Source organism: Macrobrachium nipponense, chromosome 1, assembly GCF_015104395.2.
Source record: "Macrobrachium nipponense isolate FS-2020 chromosome 1, ASM1510439v2, whole genome shotgun sequence".
Lineage (NCBI taxonomy): Eukaryota > Metazoa > Arthropoda > Malacostraca > Decapoda > Palaemonidae > Macrobrachium > Macrobrachium nipponense.
The window spans coordinates 115,802,932-115,820,921 of NC_087200.1; the positions used below are offsets into that span (position 1 = coordinate 115,802,932).

The 17,990-nt window shown below is 40.9% G+C and overlaps 1 protein-coding gene across 2 annotated transcripts in view; it reads left to right on the forward strand.

The window, feature by feature from the left end:
• The window catches only part of LOC135219571 (sialin-like), a 64,115-nt gene that overhangs the window by 24,201 nt on the left and 21,924 nt on the right, over positions 1–17,990 (forward strand). The window contains exon 3 of one of the 2 annotated variants that reach the window (XM_064256446.1): positions 3,376–3,615. The exons of the other annotated variant lie outside the window; for it this stretch is intronic. Within the exon in view, the coding sequence (XP_064112516.1) occupies positions 3,376–3,615 (240 nt within the window). The remainder of the gene's footprint in view (positions 1–3,375; positions 3,616–17,990) is intronic. 2 annotated transcript variants of the gene reach the window in all.

The window sequence follows — 17,990 nt, forward strand, 5'->3', positions numbered from 1 at the left end:
GTCTGTTAATGTTAATGTATCGTTAATGTTAATGTATCAATGCAGACCTCACACTGTAAAGACTTTTTTAACTTAAAAACAACAAAGCCTCTAATATAAGCTTCTATTTTATTTGAACATTTTGACAAGTGGTAATGGTTTGGAATATAATCATAATCATCCTTGTCATCTGAATATGCTTCTTGAAGTTCTAAAATTCGATGTTTTGAAACAGAAGCATTTATATTCCTTACTGCAACCTGCTCTTTTATGCTGCATGATGCAGTTAATATGGGCGCCGACACTAATGGCAAGCAGTTGCCACGAATGGTATCCATTAAGTCATTATGTACAAGTAGCCTTTTGTAAGCAGCAGAGAATTGTCTCGTTGTTGGATTATCATTATGGCCTCCCATACTTCTTACTTGACAAAGAATATGTAGTTCAATAAGATCCTGATTGAATTTGATTTTCATCAGGTTTCTGTACGAAACCTGATGAAGTACAGGTTTCATACAGAATCTGAAGACTTCGTATGCAATATAGAAAGCCAATGAAACCAGTTTTTCTATTTGATTTTAAGATGTCTTTACCATCCTGAAGTCTCAAAGATCTGATATATGTTTCTGTTTTTATTGGAAAATCCTTAATATCACTTGCATTTTTCCTCCGAATTGGGCTTTTAAATCCTTTGGCATTTAGATTTCGAGAATTTAATATGCCAAATAAGGTGTTGAATACCATAATGAATTCAATAGTAGTTTCATTTCCCTCAAATTCACTTATTTTTTCATCAAGGCAGTATAGTTTCAGTAAAAGTGTTAATTGTCTTAGGATAAAAACGGAGTACGAAATTATGTATATCAAAAGCAGAAGAGTACACACACAAGAAAACTAAAAGAACGAATTAACATAACATAGCTCATCAAAAATAAAAAGAGTGACACCAACATGGCGGCCAGTGACCTGAGTGGCTTCACTTATCCCACAAAAAGCCGTCTCCTACTTCTATGGTTACAGATTCTATTGTTGTTTCCACACTAAATGCTATTCTATCTGTTTTAATCTCTAAAGACATGCTGTCTGAGATTGTTCCAAAGCCGGTTGAAACGCATTCGTACAAAGTGGAGCAGTACAGCATCGACGAATCTTCTCCACCTCTCTTACAAGTCCCGTTTCTTTGCCGACGAGTATCCCCTCTGCTTCTGCTTGGCCGACTTGTGTCGACTTTAGTAGACAACTGCAGACTACTACTCCCAGAGGCTCTACGCCTATCGAGTCAAATTTTTGTTGTGAGGAGTCGGCTCCTGTCGTCTCAAATCCGCAACTGGCAGAAGAGCTTGGGTCGGAAGAGTCTCCTTCGGTCTTTCGGTACTTGCTGGAACGTTGCTCATCTCTTTATCCTCATTTGATAGAAGAAATAAATTCTGTAGAGACTAGGTCTTTATTATCTTCCAGCATTTCGACTCCCATTAAGTCTTTGAAGAAACCTACGATTTGCCTCCGATTAGAGGACGTTTTGATGCAATATCTCGTCTTCTGGCACACAAAGCTTCTTTTAAGTCTGCCAGCTCTAGTATTGTGGGGTTTTTGAAATTGTGGAGAGTCAATTATTATGACACAGGCTCGTTACTGGCGCTGAAACTGTCCTCGGTCAACGATGCTGATTTCCTAGCATGTCTTGATCCTATGAAAAGACACGCTCTTGAGATTGGTAAGGTGCTTTGGTCTAATGCAGAGGCAGAGGCTTTGCCCAAGTCTTTGTTTAAAATTATTGAGGTATTGTCTTTTGTGGAAATTTTACTAAGTACTATTGCCGCTTCTCTGCGCCAGCTTAAAGACTTTCTGACGCCAGCGAGTATCAAAACTTGGGAGGAGTCATTAAATTTTTTGTCTTGCCTGGATAAGGCTATTCAGATGAGGCAGGCGAATGTTCTCATGCTTTCACTAATTCGGTCTTGAAGAAGAGAGAACAATTGTGCCCTTATCTTTCAACTAATGTCTCTCCTTCTCAGAAGATGGCTGCAGTTTTGGGTTCTCCTTTGGACTGCCTTCTGAATCCATCTCTAAGGCAATAAGGGAGGATATTTCCATACAGGAAAATAGGGAATTTATCAGACAATCTTATAAAGTAGGGAATAAAAGACCTGCTTCTCCTTTGCCTTCTGGCCCTTCAGTGATAATTCGTCCTTCCTCATCTCATGGCCAGTCTTCACCTGCCAAACCCTTTCATAGGTCCTTACCAGGCTCCAATTCGTCTCTTGAGGATGTAATTAATGCAGCTCAGTGGAATTGTAATTCGGTTTTTTCTGCTCATTATCTTAAAGATATAGGAATTGCATTTGAAAACTGTAAAGCCCTTGACTCTCTAGTAATATTGGGTAAAGTCTTTTCCTGAACTGAAAGAAAGCAATCTTTTAGGCTCTTTATTTTAATCCCAGGTGTTGGTTTTTTGGTGAGCATGAAGGTACATTTGTTGTACAGGAGCGTACCTTTGTATCATAGGTATTTATTTTGTATTTGACTGTCGTTTTTTGGGGCTAGGACCCAGTCACAGGGGTCCCACCACGCCACTGCTATTCATTCTGACTGAAAATGAAGTGGTTTTCTCCGCAAGGTTGCTCTTGACTGCACACATATAAGACCCTTGCACCCTGATGGGAGTCCACCTCCCTGGCAGCAGTATTATCCAGGAAGGATTCCTGATCAGGTAAGAATGTTTTGAGTTTCATACAAGAAGCTCTTAGCTCGTTTGGCTAAGCGGAATTTATCTAGCTGCACTACCCACCATCCTTTATCTCAATGTGGGAATCAGCTAACTTTAACAGTAGGTAAGATTCATCTCAAATAATGTAAATTTTCATGATAAAATTTATTATTTGGATACTTACCTACTGTTAAGTAGACCCCACCTAGCCTCTCCACATTTAGTGGGCTGTCAAGGAGAATTCTGACTAGAGCTAAAACATTCGAACACACCTGGTGGAGAACAGGTGAACTAGACAGTTGTCTGGGTCAGCCAAGCAATCGTTTTTCTCTTGTTTGAATGCAGACTCGCCTATCGGCATGGAGATATGAGCTAACTTTAACAGTAGGTAAGTATCCACATAATAAATTTTATCGTGAAAATTTATATATTGTGAGACCTTAATCATTCTTTTGAGGTTACTTATCACTTTTCCTTTTCAGAATATTGTACCTAGACATGTTAAAAGTTATTACATATACAGTTTTAGAGCCATCCCAAGAGAGAGCTCAGGGGAAGAAGCTTCTAAGTTACATTCCTAATTATTCAGTCTACAGCACTTGCAAATTTGGGTGTGACAATGGTTTCTAAAGGATGAAGAATAATGCTGTTTACAGACACTCATCCTACATTTTTTTTTTCTATTTTAGCTTGCTAGCATGGAATTCAACTGGGATGAGAAAATGCAGGGTATTTTATTGGGAGCATTCTACTGGGGGTACACAGCCACCCTCCTGATAGCAGGTCGAACAGCAGAACGTTATGGTGGTCGTCTTATATTTGGCTGGAGCCTTGTCATCTGCTCTGTCATTAATATTTTGACTCCTTTTTGTGCCCGCACCTCTACAGTACTCCTGGTTGTCGTGAGGTTGTTGAGTGGAGCAGCTCAGGTAAAAAACAATTTGGAATTTACTTTTTTTTTTTTTACTTATCTGTTATGTATAAACCCCCTCCCCACCTCCTCCCATCCCCACCCCACTCATGTGGTCAGAGACGAACTGAATGGTAAACAATAGACACTTGAGCCTCACAAAAGGGATGGGCCAATAGATGGTTCATTTGTTCCTACACAATATACAGACCCTTGTCCTTTACATTATAAATTGCTTACAGTGAAGCTGGAACACAGCCATTAAAACTCTCGAACAAGGTGGTTAGGCAGTAACTACCGTCCGGTAAGTGGGGAGACCTGCCTGTCCGGATGTAACCATTCCACTTTTGCTTTGTTCATCATGTGATGCAGATGTGTTTTTGTGAGCTCTTACCCGACTGTCAAATTTTCTTTTTTCTTCCTGGTGTGATCTTTTCTTTTACTATTTCTGAGTATATTTTGAATGTACTGTGTTTGATATTTTAATTACAAACCCACGATTTGTTATAGCCTTGCTGACCACCTTCCTCCAGTGTGAGTGTGTCCTGGGGTCAGCAGCCTGGGGTGTAGCCCCCTATCACTCCTTCCCTTTCATAAAGGTGTGAGTGTATATTTGTTATGAGATGCTACTCCTGATGCTTGCACTGTCGGAGAGTTTGCCGGGAGGAAAACTTCAGAGCCTCCACCCTCAGTTTTCTCTCCATGTATTCTTTCCTTCTCCTCTTTGCTCACTTGTCGGGCATGGAGAAAGGGGGCGCCTGTTGTTGCCAATTGGGTGATGTATTCTTAGGGGTCTCGTCTTGCCCTTCGGCATGAGAGAAGTTTCCTATTATTAATTTTCTCTTTAATTTCGTCTCCATAGGACACAGCAGTAGTTGGTTAGATATCTCACTGTTGGTTATCCTAACCCTCATGAGTGTACTTGTGATACTCGTATGCTGTGGCATTGCCTCTTGTGTGGTAGTTATCCTGCTGTGCCTTCTGTTAGATTCCTACTGTTACCCTGATGATCCGCCACTGCTATTGATGTTTCCTAATCAACATCCTGTAGAGGAAGTTCTGTGAAAGAGGTGTCATCCTCCACTGCCCTTTCCTTCTTTTTCTGAGTCTCAAGGAGGTTCCAAGAAACAGGATAGGCCTCCTTCGCCCTAAGAAATCCTTCTGCAGGATTTCTAAGGGCCTGCCTCCTCCTGAGGAGGCAGTGTGATCTCTTGTTGGCTCTTCCCAACCTTCAGACTTGGGAACCAATTTGCATGCCCTTGGGGATGTGTTTCTGGAAGTCTGGGAGCACAAGCTTCAGTTGGCATTCCCATCTTAAGTTCTAGAGATTCAGCCTCTAGACTGGTGCTGTGTCAGGCGCTCATTCACGAGTCACTTCAAGTGCTCATGTATCTAACGAATCATGAGCATCCCGAGCTGCTGACAGAGAGTCCTCTCTCCGACCCAGTTCAGGCACAGCTAGAGAAAGGACGAGATATTCATGTGTCTCGTCTCTTCCTACCAGCACTACCGTTAGCGCCTGCTGAGTGCTTGCCAGGGCTCAGCAGCGTCTCGCCTGGTGTCTTGATTCTGAGGATTCAAACATCTGGAGAGTCAGGGAGGAGGTTCCTTTTGAAAGTTCTCCGGAATTTTCGGGAGGCAGTGGTTCTCTCATTAGCCCTTCCCGCCCTTGAGACGGTATATGATTTGCATTCTTCTATGGGGCCTTGCATTTTGGGGGACCTCGAGTCCACGATCCTTCAATTCACTCTATTGATCCAGTTCTTAGAAGTCTGCATCTAAGACTGGCTCTGTGCCTGTTCCTGCTCAATTTCATCGGAATTCGAGAGAACACCACTCCCAGTGATCATTCTTATGAAATTCAGGAGTCTTGCTGAGCTCTTGAATTCCTTAAATTTCGAGTGCCCACTGAACACTTGGATTCTTTGGAATCACAAGCACTCAGAATGTGAGAAAGGGATCACTTCCGATGATTGTTTGGACAAGAATCAGAAGTCTTGCCGAGAGCATGAGTTCATTAGAATTTTTGGCACTCGCTGAGCACTCATATTCTTTGGAATCATGTGCTCTCAGGTGAGATCACTCCCTGTGATTGTCCTGACGTCATTGAGGAGTCTTGCCGAGTGCTTGAATTCTTTAGAATTTCTGGTGCTTGCAAGTCGATAGAAGACTGCTCTCGATGATCATTTTTATAAGATTCGGAAGTCTCACCAAGTGCTCGAATTTATCTGAACTTTGAGAACTCGCCAAACCCTCAGATTTTTCTTAATCATGAGCGCTCGGCTGGTGTATTATCAACTGCCTGGGATTTTATGGAATCTTGGGTGTTTCTCAATCAGTACGGGGGACTGTGCTCTCCAGTCTAGTTTAGGCACAGAATGAGAGAAGTGCCAAGACACTTAAGTATTTTGAAACTGCTTGCCAGCACTTTTTTAAGTGCTTAGTCAGGTACCATTCTTATGTCTTGAACCTTTGGGTCCAAGTACATAGGATAGTAAACATAGAATCTCTCTTTGAGCTTTTTTTCTCAAGGGGCTTCGGCCTTGAAGGAGAATAGTGCATATTGGCGGAAAGTGACAGTTCTTAGCAGGTGAGTACTGCATTGACATGATCTGCTCAGCTCACTCAATTCGGTTCAACCTACTTGGGTCAGTCGAATCGAGTGCTCAGCTCTGCCCAAGTGAACTTTATGCTCTCCCCAGGTTGGTGCTTTGCCCTAGCATAAGTACCCTCCCTCCCCATGCTGCAGTCATCAAAGTTGGTAATGGACCACAATCTGCCACTCCTGCTGGTTCTTCTAGCAGGACAGGTAGGAATGCCCGTAGTCCTAACCTGTTCTCTTGACCCTCTCAGTTGTTCCAAGGTGGATAGAGAATTCCAATGTGTTTGCCTCTTTTTCGGAATTCAGCTACAAGGGTTAGTATCTCGAGATCAATCCTCAGATTGTCTAGTCATACACTCGAGTAGTCGAGGAAAAGTTTAATTGAGTCCTGTTGTAGCTCCCTCAAGGAGAGAAAATTGGGAGTTTCACGCCTCTTGAAAACTCAAGGGTTTTTCCTTCGGATATAGATACCCTCAGTTTTCATCTGGCCAAGATCTTTGCGCCGATTCATCAGCACATTGATCTTAGGAATAGGACCGCTGTTTCCCCCATTGAATACCCTCACTGCTCGAGGCCCTTGCTCTTTCAGGAGAGACAAGGGTTTTCGTAGGGGCACTGCATTCCTTGCTTGTGAGAATGAATAAGTACCTTTTCTCTGGACAAGCAGTTTGTTCAGAGTTTTGAGACACCCAATCAAGCTCTCTTCCCCTATGCTGCCATGACAGGAGTGATTCTTCTTTACCTTGGAGGTGTCCTGTGCCAACTGCAGATGGTTCTGTCTCTGCTTAATCTGGCCTTGGGTCTCTCGCTGTTTTGCTTGCTTCAAACGACGTTCCTCTTGCTACAAGGAACAGCAAACTTGGAGAATATCACAATGTTGTCTCTCCAGGCAGTCTCCTTCACTTTCTGTAAGGCTCGACTTCCTTCAATGCAATCATTCCTGAAGAAATTCTGTCTTATAGAGACTTTCCCAATCTGAGGTGGCTCTTTGTCGTAATTGGGATCCCTAGATTCACAAGTCCTGAGTCATCTTGACCCTAAGGAACAGTCCTTTACTCGGTTATGCCTCTCTCTTTTCAGGGAATTAACAGATACCGCAGTAGTTCACGGTAGTCTAGGGTTGTGACAGGGCGACAGCCTTGTCCTTCAGGTATGGGTCAAGACTTTTGGGTCTTCATAACTAATTGATTCGACCTTATGGTCAGCCAGCCCTTCTTCAGTCTGCTAAGGAGTCTCAAACTTTGAAGGACGATTGCAGAAACACTCAGCCTTTTTCTTTTTCTCTCCTGGAAAGAGGGCAGAAGGAAAGATAACACTCGTAATGGGTGTTCATCTTTTGCTGGTACCTCAAAGAAGGGTTGCTTGTTTGAGTCTCTGAACTTATCAGCAACATAACCGAGGCCTGGTAAGCAGATATCATTCAGGAAGTAGCTGCTCCGTTCTGGGCGTCTGTCATCTTCCATTGAACTTCCACCTCTCCTGTGTTATGGTTTTGGGAACGGCCAGTTCGGCTAAGAGCTAGTCGTCTTCAGTGTCCTGTTGTTGCCATAGAAGCCTCCCTTTGGCATGGCTTCTCCTTTGCTCTTTTCATTAGAGGACAAAGGTGGTCTGCTATCAGGCTTTAATCATTTCCTTTTTCAAATGATGAGGGAGGAATTAGGCTGGTACTCAGTCAACAGGAACCTTTTGAATATACATACTTGTATATTCTCCTCACGACATACATCTGTTACCATATGCACTGACTGAGTACCAATAGTCACATACCTGTAGAAAGATTGTCTTAAAGTGTGTGAACAAGACGATAAGTACCTTCACATTAACATCCTGAAACTCAGGACAACCTTTTGGGCCCCCAGAGAGTTTCAGGATTTTATTTTGAGACACCCAGTGGTGTTAAATGAGCAACAACATCACAGTATTGGCATTTATCACCAAACAAGAGGGTTTCATTTTCCTCCTATTTTGGTTAACATGCAGGTACTCGAGTGTAATTTTACTGCACTCGATAGCTCTTATCAGCCAGACACATTTCCGAATGAAATGTACTGGCTGGCAACTTGGCCTCTGAATTTCAGTGTTGGGTAGAGTGCTGCTTTCCTCACAGAGATTGCTCGTCTTGGTATTGTTTCTCCTCAGTTGAGGTTTAACTACTAATAAGGAACTCTGTCTTCCCATCACAGAGACCCAAGGTCTTTGAGTGGCATTTGACTATCACTTAGGCTTCTTGCCTCATCCTCTACATGCGCCCTTGCAGGAATCATGAGACAGAGATATATATCCTGGAAGACTCCCTATCATCTATCTGTTTACCTCCCGCGGAAGTCTTAGCCTGTCACCCGACCTGCCAGGTCTCCTTCCAAGGTATGGGAGGAGTTCCTCTCTGAACCAACTTTCAGTATCAGTGACACAGGAGCAGTTCTTCAGTCAGTACAATCCATGTCTCTTCAAGGCTAGAAGACTTATTCAGCTTTCCTTGCAAGGATAGACATTTTCACCAAGTACCAACGGAAATACGCTGGATACTTCTTTCAGCCCTATGTAATTCCAGGAATTGGAACCATCTTCACTGGTTGGTGTAATTGACAGGACTTTTCCTCTAGTCAGAATCGCGAGAGTTGTTTATTGCCAGTTCAACTGTGAAGTCGTAGGTCCACACTAGCCTAGTTTATCACAGGGAGTAGTATTGTTTCTTGTCATTTGGAATTCGACTACTGATGAGAAACTTCTCTCTTTCTTGTCATCACAGGGACCCCAGGTCTCTAGTTAGCATTTGACTCTCGTTTAAGGTTCCTATCCCATGCTTCGTACACACCCTTGAGAGTATCATCAGACAGAGATTTTGTCTCTCACGACCACATCTCGTCTTACTCTAGCATTGGCAAAGAGGATAAACGATTTGCATGGATATTCCTTAATATCACCCTTCAAAAATACTATGAAACCTTTTATTGCAAGCACCGTTTAAGCTGTTGTAAAGGGAATTCTATTTTATCTTTATCCCTTCAAGCTGAGGGTGATGTTAAGGCTACATTTTTCAGAGAACTGTATGAATTCCAATGTTACCTCCTTAGCGGGGAAGAAGAGGAAACACTTCTCTGTCCTGTTTGGACAATTAAAACTTAATCAGATAGCTTAAGCCTGGAAGAGGCACAGGCAGTCCCTGGGTTACAGCATGGGTTCCGTTCCTGGCAGAGTGCTGTAAGCCGAAAATCACCTTAACCCAAACCATTATAATTATAATGGGAATACATAGCGCTTACAGCGACATAAGTCCTGGTTACAGTGCCATAAAGCAGGTAACGGAACCGTAAATCCGCTTACGGTAAGACTATAAGACTGGAACAACATAACCTGAACCTGTCATAACTTTGGGACTGCCTGTAGTTATCCTTTTAGAAACTTAGAACATCTTTGGCAAAGGTTAATCCTGGAAGAGGCAAAATTAACCTTTTGTTTGTGGTTTTAGAAAACCTATCTGTCTTTGTCAATAGTCAAGCTTGGAGAAGGCAAAGTTAACTTTTTGCTTTGTGGTTTTAGAAAACCTAGAATGTCTTTGTCAAAAGTTAAGCCTGGAGGAGGCAAAGTTAACCTTTTCTTTTCGTGTTTTCAGAAACCTAGAACGTCTTTGTCAAAGAACACAAGGTCCTCTGTGATGTATTTGATAAGGATAGTGTACAAGAACTAGCTCCATACCTTTTACCTTTATTGAAGGTTAATATTCATAATGTGAGCAGCAGTTGTAACTTTTAGTGTTCTGTCAATTTGTCGCTTCAGGATAGGATTAATGTTATGCAGTAGAAGTGCAATTTGGTTTTACCTGCTCACTACCTTAAATATGCAGAATCATGTTTGAAAACAGCAAAAGCCATCAGTCTGCTACTAGTAGTGGGTAGTCTTCCTGAACTGAAGAAAGAGCAATCCTTTGGGCTCTTTTGTTTAAATCTTGGGTTTTAATATTTTGGGGAGTGTGAAGGTACAAACTTTGTATATTAGTGGAACTTTATATCATAAAGGTATTTATTTTAAGTGACTGTTGTTTTATAGGGTTTTTGGACCCAGGCACAGGGGTCCTCTCACGCCACTATCTCATTCTGACTGAATCTAAGTGGTTTTCTCCACAAGGCTTCTCGTTGCTGTATACGTATGAGAGCCTTGCTCCCTGAATGGAACCCAACTTCTGATGGTACTAAAATCCAGAAAGGATTCTGGATCAGGTAAGAATATTTTGGAATTTTGTCTAGCTGCACTGCCCAATGTCCTCTTCTTAAAGTGGGAATCAGCTAACTTTAACAGTAGGTAGGCAAGATTCACCTCAAATGATTATTTGGATACTTAGCCTACTGTTAGAGTAGATCCCACCCACCCACAACTTAGTGACCTGTCAAGGAGAATTCTGATAAGCTAAAATATCCGAAACATGCCTGGTGGAGAACAGATGAACTAGACAGTCATCTGGGTAGCCATTCGATTTTTTGTTTGAATGCAGATTCGTCTAATCGGCGCAGAGATATAAGCTAACTTTAACAGTAGTTAAGTATCCAAACAATGAATTTTATTATGAAAATTTATATTTTGTTTGTTCAAGCACAAGAAAACCCCTCTAAAAATGCTTATACCAGAATATTTTAATAGTTTTATCACAAAAAGTGCATTTAGTCATGAAATTGATATGAAAATACAGCAATTAGTGAATACCTCTCAATGACAAATACTGTGAATATGCTAATTTCCTGCAAATAATGGGTAGATAGGGTCCAAAGAGAAATACGCAAATAGGCGAGTCTGTGAATCTCAACAACACAAATACAAGGGGTCAACTGTACATAAATCTTTTATAACTATTTTGAGTGTTGCTCTTTGTTGCATGCACTTTGGGCAAATTTGCCAGGAGGAAGATTGCCAAGTGTTGTCGGAGGTTTTTTCGCTTTGGACGTCCCCCTCAGTAGCCGCCCCTTCACCCTCATTTCCCTCTCTTGGTAATCTTTCCTATGGTGTTCTCTCCTCAGGGACAGATCTCTCCTTTATCCCCTTCACTCACTTGTCAGGCAAAGATTGTGGGGGCAGGTGTTGGGTGGTCGGGCATCCTCTTCACAAGGGCCTCCTCTGGTTTCATAAGATAATTACCCTCGAAGCAAGAGGAATTCTTCTTTACTAATCATGTTTGCGAGCATCATAGGCACAGAAGTAGATGGCTGGATTGCCATTTTTTATTTTCCATTCCTTTAGGATTTTCAACTTTGGCACTCCTGTATGGCGTGGCACTGCCTTGTTTTACCTGTTGTCCATCTAATCCTGCTGTGCCTCCTGTCTTGATTGCTCATGTCTTCCTGGCGACCAGTCTCTGCTGCAGCTGCCCTGGTTGCTCCTGTTGTTATTTTTGATATTCGTGTTGATAGGGCCACTCCTTTTGTGCTCCTGCCCTAACTGCCTTGGCAATGCTTGTGCTTCCTCCTGTAGAAAATTTCAGGGAGGAGTTCGAAGAAGTCCTGTGAGATGAACACCTTCTTCAAACTTACCCTTACCTGTGTTTTCTGCTGCCTATACCCCTTTTCTTTCCAAGGCTCATTGGTCAAGGAAGAATGAGGCTGCTTCTCCCCCCATCAAGAAGTTCCTTCATGGGATTACTAAGGGGCTGCCTCCTTTCAAGGAGGCAGTGGGTTCTCTTGTTTGCTCTTCCAGGCCTTTGGGGCTCAGGAACCGAATCACATTCACAGGGCCTTGCATTTTCGAGAGCCATTGAGCATGCAGACTTTGGTTTGGTCTTCCATGGCCAGTTCTATGAAGTCCACCTCAAAGAATGGTCATGTGTCAGGGCCTAGTTGAGGCACTCTAAGTGCTTGATTTTCTATGGAATCTCAAGCATCCCAAACAGGTGTCGGAGTGAACTCTCACCTTCCCGGTTCAGCCACAGGGTGAGAGATAGAACCAAGACATGCATATGTCTAGGCCCACCCTGCCAGTACTGCATCAGTTCTTGGCCAGAGCACAGCCAGGTGCCTTGGTCTCCTACCGAGCACCTGGAGAAGCAGGAAGCAGATTCCCTTCACAAGTCCTACAGGGCTTCTAGGGAACTGCCTCTCTTCAAGGAGGCAGGGTTCTATCGTTGGCTCTTCCTACTTGTAAGGCAAAAATAGGTTTGCATTCTCCTCTGGAGTCCTGCATTTTGAGAGCCAAGGGCATGACCTCCTGAGGCCACGCTCTCGGTCCCAGTTTTAGTATTCTATGTCTACAAGACTGGTTCTGTGCTTGTCCCTTCTCAGTTTCTTAGGAAGCCAAGAGGAGACTGCGCCCGATGATTATTCTTACAAGATTCGGGAGTTTCACCAGGCCCTAGGATTCCAAGAATCACAAGCGCTCGACTGGCAGGTTTTTGAGTGCCAGGGATTCTGTAGAATCTCAAGCACTTTCCAAACCAGTGCCACAGAGTTTACTCTTTGGTCTGGTTTAGGCACAGAACGAGAGTAGTTGCTGAGACATGTCAGGTGTTTCGACAACACCTGATGGCTCTGCCTGGTCAGGTCCCATCCTTCGTGTCTTGAACCTTAGTGTTCAAGCCTGTAGAATAGCAGGCACAGAATTTCCCTGTGAGTTTTGTTCTCGAGGGGCTTCGGCCTTTAAGGACACTAGAGCATTTGTGAGGAAAGCAATCATTCTTAGCAGATGAGTACTGCTCATGTCTCCTCTTGCTCACCAAGCTAGGACCCTGATTGCATTTGCGCGATCAGCTGGCGTAGCTCTCAGCTCGCTTGTCTTGGCTCAGCTCAGTTGCTTTCACGTGATCAGCTCAGCTGGCTTGGCTCCTTTGCCTCTTAGTTCCGATTGGTTTTAAGGGATCTGCTCGGCTTCCTTGATTCAGCTCAACCTACTTAGATCAATCTGCCGATTCAAATGCACAGCTCTGTTCAAATGAACTTTCCGCTCTCATCAGGTTGGTGCTTAGCCTTCTTTTTCATGTGAGAGAGTGCACATACACATCTCTTTCAACCTTCTCTCTAGTTAGGAAGTGGGCAGAAGGAAGGAGATAGGAAAGAATGCTCGTAACAGACATTCTCCTACTGCTGGTGCTTGGAAGAAGGTTTCTCTGTCGAATCCCTGGACTTGATAACAACATTGCCAGGACCCGGTATTAGATATCCTTCAGAAGAAGTAAAGTCACTCAACAATATTTTGCAACATGCTTCCAAACTTTTCAGACAACTGCTAAATAGTGATATCTGGTGCTATTTGGCAACTTAGTTGAAAGCGCTTGAAACAACTCGGACACCACTGGTGCTTCAGAGAAATTACCTGCAATTTCCCTTAAACCAAGGTTTTTCTGATATTACTAATTAAAGGATGTTCCTATATTAATTCAAAGGTCATCACCATTCTTATGTTTTAATATCTTCATCTCCAAACGCCTTCACAATCTATGTTTCATCTTCTTCATATGTGTGAACTTTGTAGACATAGGCCTACAACTGTTCCAAGTTGAACTTAGCCCTAGTAACATCAATAACTATGACTTTGTAAAGATTTGCTGGCATATCAGTTTGGAATCAACTTTGTAATTACAGGCAGTCCCCAGCTTACAATGGGGGTTCTGTCGAAAATCGCTGTAAGTCGGAATATCGTCATAAATCCTAAGGAAACCTTACTTTTATGCTTTGGTTGTATTAAGAATTTTGAAAACTGCATTTTTCATAAAATAATCTTCAAATATTGATTATTTTGCATTTTTGGAGTCATATTTATTCCACTAGATTGGCATTGTAAACCCAAAAATAATTTCTGATAAATATACATAATTGAAAAGCGTCATGACCTCAGAACGTCATAAACTGAACCTGTCGTAAACCGGAGACTGCCTGTACTTGGTAAGTCAAAATGACATTTTTATAATAAAATATAAATACCATATACACTTACCCAGTAACTACATGATCAGAGCCTTACCTCCTCTCCTCTGATGGACATTAGGCATAAAGCAGAATGAGTTGGTTAGCCAAGTCATTCCAAATATTGCTGTTAGGGGGCAGCACTGTAGACCACCCAAACCGAGCAATCAGGCGCTACCCGCAAAATTTGAATTTAGGCTGCCATATGTGGAAAACTAATAGCTATTTAATTACTGGGTAAGTATGTATATATAAAACTTTATTATAAAAATGTCATTTTAACTAAATTACAGAGACTGAAAGAGAAAGGTGGCTGCTAAAGCCAGACTGTAATGCCTCAATCTAGTAATGTTGATATACAGTTGTCCCATAAACTATTCCTTATGGAAATATTACCATATGTAGGTGCCAGATTATTTAATATTCAATAAATAATATTCCTTTCAAAGATGTTATACTTATAATAAATTACAGTGGCCCCTTGGTTGTACATCTTTGGATGATAATGTCAGTGGCGAAATTAGAATGCTGAGGCTAAGAATAAAAAATTTATTCCAGATTCAGATGTTAACATATCCTGTGTATTCTTGTCCATCATTTACAAGGAAAAGGTTTAGCTAAATAACTAATATGTCACAAAGATAAAGAAAAAAAAGAAGAAAATTTTCTATGTAATATTTAATTGCTAAAATATTACTATGGTAGGTGAAATAAGCAAAGAAGTAAAGAACAATTAAGTGACTTTTGATTCAGTCATTAATGTTTATGGAACCTTCATAGCAGTCCTCTGACATGGATTTTTGCCTAATACTGTCTCTTATGCATTATTGGTTGACAATAGCAGCTACAACATACTGCATGCATGCTACCAAATTTCACCCTACAAATAACACTGTTCAATCCAATAGCTGACCAACCATTGTAACAGTCACAATGAATCATGAACTAGTTCATGTCATCATTGCTTGCCAAATGTTCTCCCTTAACCGCCCTTTTGCTGCTATACATGTATATTGCTTTGTTTCAAGGTATCCAGTACATGTGCAAAACTGTCCTTGTCCACTGTGACATCACTTACAGTCTCATCCAAAAAAATCATTATACTAATCAGATAATTTTCAAAGCATCATATTAGTATCTAATTACAGTATAGTTGGACAGTCATCGTAGTGTTATCACTGAGAAAGGATGGGTGTTAAGTATGCTGGGCCCAAAGAGGTCCACCAAAGATGGGTCAGTTATTTTTTGTTGTAATCTTAGATCATTATTGTTTTCATAGTTCCCCTCAGCTACGCTGTGAATTCTAGTTTAAGACAATTTCAACTAAATTTTAGTAATTCACTTTAAATAGAATTGTTCACTACTTGTTCCATTAATCACAATTCAATTCTTTTTATTATGAAAAAATTTACTAAAATTTCCACAGTATGTGGTTGATTTTCTCTAAAGAATGGAGGTTAAAATTGTCAAAAATGGTTTATTATGGACCAGCCTCTTGCAATGTTCCAGTTAGTATGGAAAATCAGACTTACAAGATGCACTGGAGATGTACAGAATAATAAAGGTAATATTTTAAAATGTCACACAGCTAAGGCCTTTCAGTGCTAAGACATCTTTGCAAATTATGTTAAGTGATTTAATTGTTAGCACTTACATTCATGAATGTGTAAGGCACTAAGTAAATTCTTCTTCAAAATAAGATGTGTATCAAGATGACTAGGCAGTTTTCCTTTTTGCAGGGTGGAACAATTCCAGGTTTAGTTGTTCTTATAAGTACTTGGGTGGTACCAAAAGAGCGGTCAAAATTCACAAGTTTCATTTATGCAGGTAAGGCTACTTGTATCTTGATGAAACTCCTGTTATTTCCCTTTTGAAAACTTCAGTACTTAGCTTTGAAAAGGAATCATTAACATTGGGAAAATGGTACAAAGGAATCATTTCCCCTACATTCCTGGACAAATGTTTTTTCTAGATTGTTATGCTTAAGTTTGGAAAGTATAAAACCGTACCTTCTGTAGGATTAAACAACCAGAAGATAATCAACTAATATTGTCCACAATATTTAAATTCAGAAGATTAAGAATCTATACTAGACGAAATTGAAATTCTAGTTGAATTTCACCTATGTAGTACATAAATTGGCTCTAGTAAAAGTTTATTTATTTAAACTGTTGTAATGAAAATGTAGATTTAATTCAAACAAACTTGAAAATTATTCTTTGAAATATACATATTCAAATGCTCAATCTGCACTTTTCAGTACCTCATAATTCTTTCAGGCAGCAATCTGGGGACAGTTATGGCAATGGCATGTGGTGGATGGTTGTGTAGCTCAAGTCTCTTTGGAGGGTGGCCATCTATTTTCTACATATCTGGTATTTTGGGCCTTGTATGTGGAATTCCTTGGTTTTTGTTAGTCCATAGTGCTATAGTAGTCAGACAAATCTTCAAAAGAGCTAACATCTGACAGCCGTTGCATCTTCGCAGATTACCTTTGAATTTTTTAGTTTGACTGTGTGCCCTTATAGCCACTGTTTGCAGCAACTTGCAGCGATTTAAAGACCATATGTATCGTTGCAGAATGAAGAAAATCAGCTCTTATTCGACTTGAATGGTTATGGGGTGAATAACTTGTAGTACAATAAATATAAAAATTTTAAATTTACCAAGATAAGATAGGTACCATAGTAATAGAAAAATTAATTTATTACCAACAAACGCATTTCTTTCATGCTGGATGAATGAAAATTTATCACAGCGACCTGATAATGTTTATATGAATCATCAAGTCTTTAATTAAATCCACGGTTCAAGATCACACTTTTGATTAAATGAATATAGTTTTTTTTTATATAGTTTCTTGTCCCATAAACAAAATCTAGTCTCTGCTATGGAAATGTCAGATTTTATGTATGTAACTTACCAAGTAATTATATTGCCTAAAGTTTCACTCACCGGCAGCATAAATTTTGAAATTCGCGGTAATGCTAGTATGTGTAGGTTAATTGGCCCCGACCACTTTCAGGGTAAGGAAGGGACAACAAAGCTGAATTCAGGGTAAATAAGATACAACGCAGCTGAATTCAGGGTAAGGAAGGAACAACGCAGCTGAATTCAGGGTAAGGAAGGAACAAAGCAGTTGAATTCAGGGTAAGGAAGGAACAACACAGCTGAAAATAATAAAGTTTTCTGCCGGCTCTCAACTGAAGTTCAGTTGTGAATGGTCAGCTTGATTTTGATTTTCGTCTATTTCTCCATCAGTGATTTTCCCCCTTTGGTGATGTATTGGTAGCTTTGCCTTAGTATTTTGTGAAGTTTTCCGGTAGATTCTTTGGTAAAAAGACTTTATTACCAGAATTGACTTATTTTATTTCAGTGTCTTACCAAAAAATTACACAGCTGTAGGTTTCCTACGCGGCAGACCAAAATTCAAACTTCACGGTGGCACTCCCATCACTAGTACAGGTGACGGGATCCGCCCACTTTCGGGAGTAACAGGTATGACTGGCCACTGGCCAGGTATTTCCAATTAGTCTTCTGTCGGCTCCTGAGTAACATCAGTGGTTTGTGCAGACCATTTTTCTCTTCATCTAGTTGGGTGGTTGTTTCGCTCTCCAAGTATTTAGTAAAATACTTATTTCTTGTGTGTGTGTGTGTTTTATTTTACTTTGCTTTTAGTTTAGTTTAGCTTTGATAAGCTCAGTGTTTCTTAAAGTGTGGTCCAGAGGACATTGCTGCAGACTGGTTTAGTGTCCTGTCATGCACTGATGTTACAGACAGGTCAGACGAGATTGCCTCTTTTTTTTTTTTTTTTTGCAATATTGCAAAGAAACGGGAGCAGTGGTGCTCATTTGCCACTAAAGGGTATATGTAATTATTGATAAGTTACATACCCAAAAATTATATTTTTAT